An 11418-nucleotide genomic window follows, 5' to 3' on the forward strand; every position below is an offset into this window, starting at 1 on the left:
TGCAATTGCTCACCACCCGCTGACCGATGCTCAGCCAGTCCCCGAGCAGCGGCCCCCCCGGCCAGCTTTCCCCCAGTTTATGTACTGAGCATGATGTCACATGGTATGGAATGTCCCTTTGGCCAGTTTGGGTCAGCTGTCCTGGCTGCGCCCCCTCCCAGCTTCTTGTGCACCTCCAGCCTTCTCAGTCGGTAGAGCATGGGAAGCTGAAAAGTCCTTGGCTAGTGTAAGCATTACCTAGCAACAACTAAAACATCTGTGCGTTATCAACTTTGTTCTCATCCTAAATCCAAAACACAGCACTGTACCAGCTACTAGGAAGGAAATTAACTCTATCCCTGCCGAAACCAGGACACAGGTCAAGGCATGCGGCGGGAAGAAAGAAGAGGCAGGCTGTGGTTTTAGGGTTCAGGGCTGTGCCTCAGCTGAGTCATCGGTGGGGCAGATCAGCAAGGCACCGTTGGCAAGAGACCCGGCCAACACCAGGGTCCAGTTGCTGTAAGGAGCACTCAGATGCGCTGCTTGTAAAAACACCGTAGTGTTCTCAGTTTGTGTCTTGTTCAGATACAGAGCCTGGCTCTGCAAGGCCCCAGTCTGTGCTGCTTATATGGAAATAAGCCGTGCTCTGCTACAGCTGCTCCTTCTCCGGCAGGCAGCACTGTAGGCACAAGGGGCTGACACCTGGGGCTGACTGTTGGGTTATTATAAATGCTGTAACCTGCACCTATCCCCCAGGTGTTCCCTGAGTTGGCTGCTCTGCCTCAGAGCATCTGCAGAAACGCAGTGTGCAGGGGCACCACAGTGTTTCCAGGACTCGGATTTCTCTTCCTGGGATGCAGAAGAGGAGGCACAGTAAGAAACCAACCTGTTTTGTTGAGGATTTTTAGCATTAACGCCAGAGATTTTGTCTTTACCAGCTAACCCCACCTCTGCTCCTAGTTGCTTTAGCGTATGCCAGAGCACCAGCTGCCTGGCAGGGAGGCACATGTATCTTTGGAGGGCAAGGACCTGGCGTGCTACCCTACGTGGTTTGAAATAAATACCAGTGTTAACATCTACATTCATCAATAAAAGTTAGCTGGGGAGAGGCAGGCAGACGGCTTCCTGTCCTACATGCAGATCAGAGATCCCGGTGAAGAGCAATCTGTTGTGTAGGACCAAAGCTGATGCATCAGCCCAAAGAGATAGTCATAGCCTTGTGGTGGCAAAGGGATCAAGAGTTTTAAAATTTTACTTTTTTAAAGAGGTAGCATTAAGTTAAACTGTATTACTCATTCTTTCACCTGTGCAATCCCTTGAGGCTTCACACTATCAGAGCAACAGTAAGGTGGTTTCTGTTTCATTGCTCTCTCTCTTCGGAGCTTATTCTCTGGCATACGGGATCCCCTCATGGGGTCCCCCACCTTTAGCGTAGTGTTTAAGTGCTGACAACCTGAAATTTCTTGTAATTGATGTTTAGGGGATTTCTGAATTGCAGGTTTGTTTGAACATGTTATTCAGTCTGTGCAAGTGGGACTCTATCAGGACTGACTAGTCAAACCGTTGACTAGCAAACTGGTTTTCTTTTTGAAGCATGCCTTCAAAATATTGGGCTTTGGGGAGTTTGACCTTCCTGTGTTCCAGCAGCCCTCTGCAAAGACAGAGAAACCTTCTAGATAAAGTACATTGTGAGATTGATGTACACGACATTAGCAAACTCAGGGGCAGGAAGAAATGAAAGAGCTACTGAATTGCAGTATCTTTCTGGCATAATAGTTGTGTACGTTATTTGTGTGTTTCCTGATAGAAATGCTATCTGCAAAGTCCTGTTTTCCCTCCTGCCTCCCCACACAGCGATGTTCTCCTGTGCAATTAGCAGTCTAAAATCCACTCTTCCCATCTGCCAGAAGGATGTGTGTGATCTATCACCTCCAGGACTCAGCTGGCCAAATGGCCTGGATCAACTTGTACCTGTCCAACTCTTCCCAGGAAGGTACGGGAAACAAACTGAAGAGAAATAGCGCTGGTTATGCCTCCACCTGCACCAGAGTCAGCCAGAACCATCTCTCCGACCCTTCCCGGGGCTCTGGCAGCCTTTGCCCCTAGGGTTTGGTGTGGACATGGCAGCCCCCCTTCTCGATGGTCTGCACTGGGTGGATCGGTAGGACCAGGTGGGAGATGCGGCTCCACAGCCCACTCAGCTTGTCAGAGTCCATGTGGTCATAGGAGCTGGGGGTCCTGGTGTTGGTGAACTTGGCCCAGAGGAAGTCGCGGACCCTCTCTTCCACCTGCTGGAGGCTGACGTGGGTCTCCAGCATCTCCTCCTCCAGCAGCACGGTCAGCAGCAGGGCCACGTCCTTGAAAGCAGCACTTTCGTGGTCACAGTATTTGTAGAAGATGAGGGTGGCCCCTGCCGGCAGCAACTCGAAGCGGTGTATCACTGCAGCACGGCCCCCAGCCTGGAAAGCTGAGCTCAGCTCTGAGTCCACCTCCAGCTTGGCCTGGTCACTCTGGAGCCTGGATTTATCCATGCCATCGATCTGGACTGTGCTGGCATGCAGGGCGGCCGAGTAGGTGTCAGCCACATGGGCACTAAGGCATCGCAAGGTCTGCTCACCCTTGCGGGCGGCCGTGAAGATGATGATGGCTGGCTGCGTGTGGTGGGACACATTGAGGTGCTTCTGCAGGAACTTGCGACCACGAAGCCACAGGTGGGGACTCTGCCCCGGAAACCTGTCCTGCAGCTGGTTGAACTGGGACAGAAAGGCCTCCACTGTAGGGTTCTTGGGGGCTTGCTGGGCCTTGGAGGATGGGCTGCCAAAGCAGAATATGCAGAAGCCGAGCAATACAAGGCTCACGACAACAAGCCCTGTTCAACAGGGGAGAGACCCGAGACGGGGAACAGAAGTCAGTCCCAAGTGACCTGCGGTGATACGCTGGACAGTAGCTACAAGGGCTCTTTTTCCCTTCCCAGACCTTCCCCACTACCCCAGGAAAGTGATTCAGGTTGGCATGCGCTCTGGGGGACCAGGAATGATGAAGAGGCTGCTTGCCCCATGTTGTGAGACCCATGCTCCTACACAGCAGCTGGGGAGGACTACAGCTCCAGAGATGGAGGCAAGGCGACAGCTTTGTTGTCGCAGTGCAAAATTTCCTGAGGAAATTGCAGCTGGCCACAAGATTTCTTCTCTTCCCTCTGCTCTGTTTTCTTTAAGGTTTGTGGCCATTCAAAGCACCTACCTCCACATATGGAGGCGTCTGACCCAGCTAAGGTGTCCTGTTCACTGCCTTCCTTCTAGCTATGCTGCGTGAACAAAGGCTACCATGCTTCTGCCCAGGAAAGAAGGACAGCGAGGTCCAGACACAACTGCTTGCGTCCCTCTCCATTCCAAAGCAGGGTCTCTTTCTACCAGGAGAAATGTGTGGTGCAGATCAGCATCACGGTTCCTGGTTGGGGCCCCACGACACAGAGGGGGACTGGGATGGGGGACCATCAGTGTGAGAGCCTCAGACCTCCCAGGATGTGCCAGGGTACTCCCGGCATGCTGAACACAATGTACCTGGTTTTGAGGCTGGAGAGCTGAAGGGAAGGCTGCTACTATAGGCTCAAACTGAGCCTATTTTTAAGGGGATGGTTTTTCCCTGAAACCCTCAGAAAAGGCTGTGAAAGGTCCTGAGAGAGAAGAATTAAATGTGCTTCATTACTTGTTCCTGGAGGATCAGTGCCTTCTGGTCGATGAGTAATGCACAAGGGAAGCTTCTTTTCCTCACCTTTCAGCAAAAGGGACTCTTTGGCCTTCTCCTGGTCTGTGTTTTGGGTGGTGATGTTCTGCAAGCAGGACTGAGCCTCTGGCTTTGGGGCTGTGTGCCCTACAGTAAGAGAAAGAAACGTGCCACTCAATGTTGAGGGAACAGGTAAGTTGGGCCGTAGTAAGAAAAGCAACAGAGCTGCCAGGAGCTCCCAGCTGAGGGAAAGAGTTAGAAGTGAATACTGCTTTCAATCTTGGCTCCCCCTGCTTTTGGGGCAGGGGAAGGAGAAAGATGATGCAGAGCACAGCGTGGTTTCATGCCTTTCAAAGCAGGACAGCAGCCAAAGGAGAGAGAAAGAGAGAACCCCGTTAATTTCCTATACCTTCATTCCTGCTCAACTCCAGAAAACTGACAATGGGCACTAGAGAGCTCACCATACCATTTTTCTAATACCTATGGAAAGTGTAGGCATGTGCATGGTCGAAGAGCAGCAGTGTGCAGCCACCAGCTCACCTTTGGTCCCATGTCTGTTCCTTAATGTGCCTTGGGAACCGCTGTCCTGTGTTTCTTGCTCTATGTGCTCTTCTAGCTCCTGATCTAGGAGAGGGGCACTGGTGCTCTTCTCTGCCAAGAGGCCCTTGGTGACATCTTCTGTGGCAGTCACATCTGAATGTGTCATTTTACTGTCAGAGCTCAGTGACTTGCTTCTTGATGAAGCATCTTCCTCTGCTGTGTAGGAGCTTTCACATTGCTTGCTTGTCTCCTGGTCCTCCTGTGTTTCCTGGTGGACAGGGCTGTCTCCTTTGCTGTCCATTTTATCATGGGCCAGCCTGGCTGTAGGGAATAAAATTCACAGACCTATGCTTAGTCTCTTTCAGCACAAGAACAAACAACCCTTTCTCCTGCTCTGCCTCCTCTAAGCAAAGGCCCAGGTTATCAGCATTTTGGAAAGGCTGTACACAGAAGGGGAGAGACTCACCTTCATCCAAGTCGTCTTCTTCCTGGGATCTTTCTGAGACACCATCTCTTGTCTTCCCAGATTCTTCCAGTGATACTTCAGTTTCCTGGGGAACCTTCTCCTCTACTGTGGGGCCAGCTGAATCCGACAGTGTCGTCTCTCCTCCATCGGCAGTGGGTGATTTACACACCATAGAATCCTCCTCTGGTTTGCCGGAGGTCTCAGGCCACCTGCTTGTCACTTGGTGCTCAAGTGTTTCTTGGGTGGCCTCTTGGTGCACAGGATGCTCTGCTGTGCTCTCCACCTCATCTTGGGCTGGCCCAGCTGTTGGGATCAGAGTTCACAAGCTCAGCTAGCCATACAGGAGTCAAGAATACCAAGTGCTTTACCACCACCCTGTAAAACTCCCAGTTCTTGCATTTCAGAAACATCTATCCCCAGTGAGATGGGGGAGAGAATAGGGTGACCAAAAGTGAGAAAACTCATGGGTCGAGATCAAGACAGCTGAATAGGTGAAGGGGGGGAAATCACAAGTGATACAAAGGCAATCACTCACCACCTCCTACAAGCAGACTGATGCCAGGCCAGTCTCCGAGCAATGGCCACTTTGGAAGCCAACCCCCTCTCCCTTTCTTCCTGTACCCCAGTTTTTGTTGCTGAGCATGATGTTATATTGTATGCAATATCCCTTCGCCCACCTTGGCTCCCTGCCCAATCTTCTGCCCACCCCAGATTATTTGCTTGGTGGGGGGAGAGGGAGGAAAAAGAGAAAGCCTTGACGCTGTGCCAGCACTGTTCAGCAGCAGCCAAAACATTGCTGTGTTATCAACACTTTTTTTTAAAAACCACAAATCCAAAACACAGCACTGTACAGGCTGCTATGAGGAAAGTTAAATCAGTCCCAGCCTATGTCCCATGCTGTCCTATGTGGGGTGGGCAGGCAATTCTTTCATTAAGTGGTAGGACATGTTACCACATCTTCCACAGATAGTGGGTTTTCCTAGGTTGGTAAATTAAAGTGATGGATTTGAAGAATTTCTAAACCTGTTGTTGAGTACTGGCCAGAACAGTTATGCCAACGCACTTCAAGCATCTGTCTGAATGTACGTGTTAGCTCTGCTTGTGCTCCTTCTCTGCTCCTGTTCTGGAGCTGCTCTCCCAAAGAGCTATGGCAACGTATAATTAAAAGCAAACACTGGAGCATAATTCAACAGAGAAATTCTGAGGCTGAACATAAGCGTTTGCAACATATTCTGAATTTTACAAAACCAAACAGCACAGCTCAATTTTCAGGCGCTATTTGTGAAAAATTGCTTATGAATGATCAAGCACTACAATGACATAGAAATGATTATGCTAAAATTAGAATAAAGACTCTGATAAAAATGGCAAGGAACTCCCTACTAATTTGAAAGCAGAGAAAAAACTGCACGTGTAACGTGTCAGAACATGCTGTCCTTTGGAGCATGATTTTTACATTCCTTGTTGCTGAGTATTACGGGAACACTTCTGACCACCTAGGACAGATCTGAGCTGGTTATAGCATCATGGCATCACCGAAATACTCACATGTAGTAGTCATAACAAGGCACCCGGAGAATGTAAGTACACAGCAGAAACTGAAACATGAGGAACCTGGAGGTATCTTGCTATTCAAGCTGGGCACAAACAGTACTCCTTGCCCTGCCTCCTCCAGAGATTTCCCATCCACAGGTGGTGCAAAACTGGCTTATTATTTAAGCATCTGTAGATGGGAAGCACTGGGATGCAGGGAAGAAAGCTCTCCCAGTCTGGAGCTCCATCTTTAGCCTTCCTTGTGCTGCCATTCTGGACACAGAGTCTAAACCTGTTGCAGATGGGAATCCAAAACTGAAAGTAACTTGTTAATCTTTCACCCTTCAAAAAAAGATAGCAAAAGATTCCTTTTCTTGGCCTGCAAAAGAGGGAATTCTTTTATTTTTTTATTTGCTTAGGTTTCCCATGTCACTGTTGAAATCTTCTCGCAAAGGGATTTTCCTAGTAGATGGAGTAAGCATAGGATTCACTTACCTCCAGACAGATGCATGCTTGGATTCTCTTCCATTTTCTTTTTCCCTTGGAGCTCTGGCTTCTGCACCGTTTTGTTTCACTTTCTCCTTTGGTCATAAGGAGATTTATCTCCCTGCTGTTCAAGTGGCTGACCAAGCCCCCTCACAGACACCATCCCGTCTTGGCCTCAAGAATTGCGACTAAACGCCCGTACACCTGATAAGCACAAACACAGGAGCAGTGATTCATGGTGGAGAAGGAGGCTCCTCCCTCCATGCTTACCAAGGTGGTGTGAAAATGGAGGGATGTCACCGATAAATGTGAACCTTCAGCCCAAGGGCTATTAGCTATTTTGCTTCCCAGCAGGCTACAAGCAGTCCAAGGGCTAACGCAAACCGCAGCTGTCTCGGGACAAGCCGGTGGGGTGAGGCACCGGTTTCTCATCCGGACGGACTTGGATGGACTCGGCTGTGCTCCGAGATGGCAGGCCTGGAGGCTGGGGCTTGGCAGGCTGCCCCACGTGCTTTCGGGCACCTGGTATCTCACAGCCAGGTCGACACAGAGCAATGAGCCTGCTCTACCTTACCTTCCTGCCTCCAGCATGTCGGATCAGGAGACGGTGGTGCTGGAAGGTGAAGCTGCTGGCAGAAACACCGCCCGGCCCCTGTGCAGCAGCGTTACCCCCACCCGACCTCGCGCCCGTCTGAGGGGGCCAAGCAGTGCCCTGGCCGAGTGTTGTGAACCTGGAGCCGCAGCCTGACTCTCCTACGCCCCCCCCAGCGATACTTCCCCCTCTGCTAAAGTGCTTTGGGACCGGACAGCCGCATAGGACAGAGATAGGCTCGCTGGTGTAACCTGAGAAAGTTGATGGCTTTTATGAGCGCAACGCCTGCCCGCGGAAAACTAGGTGGCGTGGAAAACTCCCAAGTAACTTTCCCTGCTGGAGAGAGGTTGGTGCAGATTTCCGTACAAAAATCTCAAGCTCAGACTTCACAGCAGCTCTTCTAGCATAGGGGGGCACCTTCCCCCACCCGCACTGTCTCCACAGCTGAGTTTTCTTGCTAAATTCAAGATTTGGAGGTGTGTGTGTGGGTATAATTGCTGCTCTCTGCCGCCTGGCTCTCGTCCCTCCGCTCCCTGAACTTGTTCCCGCTTGTGGCGCTCTGGCAGAAGAAGGAAGTCAGAGGAACAAAGTGGCTTGCAGAGTCAGATGCTTACCCAGGCTTGGAGGTTTGGAGCCGGTCGGGGCAGCGAAGTGAAGTGGAGGGGCAGCAAGAGGAGGCCAGCACTGGCCCCTCCGCCTGCCCTTCCCAGAGGCCCTTTGGCTCTGCTGGTGGCAGGACAGCCCGTGCCCTCAATGCGCACCCTTAATCCTCCACTGTCAACGTGACAGTGAACTCTGCCCTTCCACGGGCCCCCGGCAGGCTGCTGGGAGCTGTAGTTTTCCTTCCCTCCTGCTCGCCAAAGGCAGATGGCTTTTCCTCAGTGAACAGCAGTCATTCTCGGGAGCATTCAGGAAACAATAACTTCTTTTTCGGCTGTATTTCTGAAACTCTGTGGTCATGCAGAGTTTCCTTCAGGCAGACTGGATGACTGGTGGCTTCCTGCATTAAGTAACACCATTGCAGATTTAAACAACGAAATGACAGTGAGGAAGGAACTGTTTTGAGAGTTGATTTATGAATATGAAAAGTATCACAAGAAAAACAACCTGAACGCATAGCCAGCAAACCCCCGACTCTTGAAATGACCTGTTGTGCAAGTGCAGGGAGGCTGGGGAGCTGCGGCTTGTGAAATGGAGTGTCTTTAGCATCAGCCTGGAGGGCAAGGGATGGGGAGGCCCCCCAGTGCTCCCCTTCCAGCATGGTCCAGAGACTGCAACAGGCGGAAGGTCCGAGAGAGTGTGTGTAGCTGCTCCTGGCCTCATTTGGGCAATGGTTTTCCAAAAAATGATGCTATGCCTTGCTGTGCCCGCACAGGGGACAGGTATGGTCCAACCCCCTTCCCTATTCCCCCCTGCCCAGGACACATGCCCCAGGGAAAGGCATCAATGCAAGGTGCAGCAGCACAGAGACTGCAACCCACCTCGAAGTCAGCTTGCAGCCTTCTCACTAACATCCCCAGAGGAGCCCAGTGGCAAACAGCTGAGACAAAGCATGGGGAAAGGCAACTGAAATGGTGCCTGTAGGGAACAGAGACTAAATGGCTTGGACACCTCGATTTGGAGAGCAGAAGGCTGAAGGGGGGGATTTGACTGATGTGGAGCTGTTGTTCACCAAATCCCTCAATACTAGGACTTGAGACAGTTGTAAAACAGGTAGGAGGTCGGGTCCAGGTGGGAAGAAAAAAAGTACTTCTTTTTGCTGTGTGCAGGAAACTTCTGGACCTTTCTGGCACAGGGGCCACCGAGGCAGAGTGTCAGAAGGTTCAAAAAAGGATGAGTCTCATTTGTGGACAGCAGGTCCATAAACAGTTAGTACAGACCGGGCAGGGCTGTACCTGGCAATGGGAGATGCCATTTAGGTGAAGCACGTGATCCCAGCCCCGTCCCGTGCTCTGTCCTCCTTATGCTCCCGCAGCACCCAGCACTGTCCCACTGGGGATACTAGAACCGAAAGGGGCTGCAAGTGCCACCCTGTTTGTGCCCCCCTGGGCAGGACCGGCCAGAGGGTGCCCTGCTTCCTCTCTGTCTCTCCCCAGGCCTCCACGAGCTGCCGCCTGCCCTAGGGCCAACTTTGTCTCCATCCCTTGACTGTATTGTAACTGTTCAGTTATGAGACATGCGTGTGTCACGCTACACAAGGGGTGAGCATGTGCACGAGTATCAATACCGACACTAGTCGTATCAGGAAGGTGAGAAGGCGTGAGGTGTGCGTGGGCACAGCACATGTAGCGATAGCAGGATTGCACCTTCTCTCTAGCAGTGCAGAAAGGCAGCGGCTTCCTCCGTGACCCGCAGAGCCACCCTGCTGGTGGTGGCCAGGAAGGGACAGAGTCCACCTCCCTCCCTGGCAGATTCAGCACATTCTTTTATTGTGGCCAATCTCTCACCGGGTGCAGTATAGGCTGTAAAACCGGGGAGAATGGCAAATCTTCAAAGAAGAAAAAAGTCCGAGTGGCTGATCTACAGATGCCAAGATCTCCCTGAGGGCCCTGCTCTTGGCTGCTGTCCATCTCACATCCTGGCCAAAGGCACGTTTGACTTGATCTGCTTCTAGCCATAAGGAACAGCCAAGGTGGCCAAAGCTGACAGGAGCTGCTGGTGTCAAGGGCTTCATGAAAATCAAAGTATTTTACATCCCTTTGTCCCTTCAACCAGCCAGCTTCATCACGGGAGGCAATCGGGAGCGGGCAGAGGGACTGCCCTGTCCACTGAAGCACAAGCGTCATGAAACCAGTGGCGGAACTCCAGCTCAGCAAGTGAGAGGCGAGTGTGTGACAAAATCAGGGGGTAGCTTCAGCCTGTGCCGGTTGAGAACCCGGTTACTGAAAAGCAGTTTGGAAGGAGAATTAACTGGTCGGTCTAGGTTATGAAGTCATCCACCACTACAAAACTATTACAAAAAAGTATGTTGACGTTGTGTAACGTTGCTTTTCTTCCTTCAGCATTCACGAAGTCATGGGATATGAGCTGGGATGTAGAATTGTAACTTAACAAATCTGGTCTTTTTTTAACTCAAGTTTGAGGGAGGATTTTATTTAAATAGGAATGACATTTTCTCTCAATCTGCAGAAGAATCAACAGTGACTAGGTGACTTATAAAGGATGTGCTTATATAAATATTTACATAACGTAATCATCTAGTAACTTTCTTTGGAAACTTGCAAATAAAGCCATACTACTTGTAGCTGTAGTTCTGCGCAGTCAGAAATCATGAGCCAGTCACCGGCAGGTCATCTTCCACTTGATTTGAGCTGCATGGACAGTTCAGCTGCACTTTGAAACCTCCTGTTGCGGTATTTATTACATCCTCTTATTTTTGCTTTAGAAAACATTGCTCAGCGTCCGTGTTCTGCTTTTGCATCTTGAAAGAAAGGCAGTATTTACTCTATTGCTGCTACAGAAAGAGGTATGCATAATTTATCTCACAAATATTCTGGATGAAACTGGAACATTTACGGTGTGCTAATATAGCATTAAAATAATTTTTGAAATATATGTACAGACGAGACAGTTGCAGAAGTGAAGACTGAATGGCACTTCCCTCACCCAGCCTTCTCGTTTGAACACACAGAACACGTACACACCTATCCCCTTCACAACCCTGCAAAACCAGCGACATCACAAACGTGAGCGTACGTCTTCAGGAGCATTGTACGTTAAGATACTGCCATCAGGTTTATTGCAGACGTCAGTATCGCCTTCCTCGATCCTGCCTTTTTCAGTATGTAGAAATCCTTTAGAATTGGTAAAAGGGCCCCTATTTACTCGTTTCCAAATTGGTCCTAAACCGCTCGCTGCCCTGGTAAGCATCTGTGCGGCGGTTACAGAAGATGTCTGTCCACCGTCGAAAGACGGGAAACCAGGCACGCACAGGCGCGTACCGTTTCAAACACAACCGTAACACAGCGTGCACGAGGGTTACACACCGCGGGCACTTTTTACCGGGAGCACCCAGCACTCCTCCCGACCGCCGCCGGAGCGAGCTGCGCGCCGACGGCCTGCGGAGCGGAGCCACCACGCTGTCCCTCCGGCGGCCCCC

At 50.9% G+C, this 11418-nt stretch overlaps 1 protein-coding gene across 3 annotated transcripts; it reads right to left on the reverse strand.

Moving 5' to 3' along the window:
- Positions 1 to 320: 320 nt before the first annotated feature.
- Positions 321 to 8078, reverse strand: LOC103896102 (torsin-1A-interacting protein 2). 3 transcript variants are annotated; one of them, XM_009275874.2, is made up of 6 exons: positions 7934 to 8078; positions 6737 to 6931; positions 4709 to 5011; positions 4243 to 4563; positions 3751 to 3849; positions 321 to 2848 (listed from the first exon to the last, which is right to left on the reverse strand). In XM_009275874.2, exons 2-6 carry the CDS (start codon positions 6768 to 6770, stop codon positions 2082 to 2084), a joined length of 1524 nt encoding a protein of 507 aa, XP_009274149.1. In that variant the 5' UTR covers positions 6771 to 6931; positions 7934 to 8078; the 3' UTR covers positions 321 to 2081. The 3 variants fall into 3 exon arrangements, with proteins under 3 accessions (XP_009274149.1, XP_019326717.1, XP_019326716.1); XM_019471172.1 differs by lacking the exon at positions 7934 to 8078 and adding an exon at positions 7302 to 7511; XM_019471171.1 differs by lacking the exon at positions 7934 to 8078 and having other exon boundaries at positions 6737 to 7150.
- Between the last annotated feature and the right edge of the window lie 3340 nt (positions 8079 to 11418).

Source organism: Aptenodytes forsteri, unplaced genomic scaffold (genome assembly GCF_000699145.1).
Source record: "Aptenodytes forsteri isolate BGI_AS27 unplaced genomic scaffold, ASM69914v1 Scaffold289, whole genome shotgun sequence".
NCBI classification, from domain to species: Eukaryota; Metazoa; Chordata; class Aves; order Sphenisciformes; family Spheniscidae; genus Aptenodytes; species Aptenodytes forsteri.

Excerpts from the sequence above, each read along its gene's own strand:
- LOC103896102 (XM_009275874.2), bottom strand. The coding sequence starts at position 6,770 with ATGGAAGAGAATCCAAGCATGCATCTGTCTGGAG. Across the intron at positions 5,012-6,736 it reads AAGCATGCATCTGTCTGGAG|CTGGGCCAGCCCAAGATGAG; the intron begins GTAAGTGAATCC and ends TGATCCCAACAG. Across the intron at positions 3,850-4,242 it reads GAACAGACATGGGACCAAAG|GGCACACAGCCCCAAAGCCA; the intron begins GTGAGCTGGTGG and ends CTCTTACTGTAG.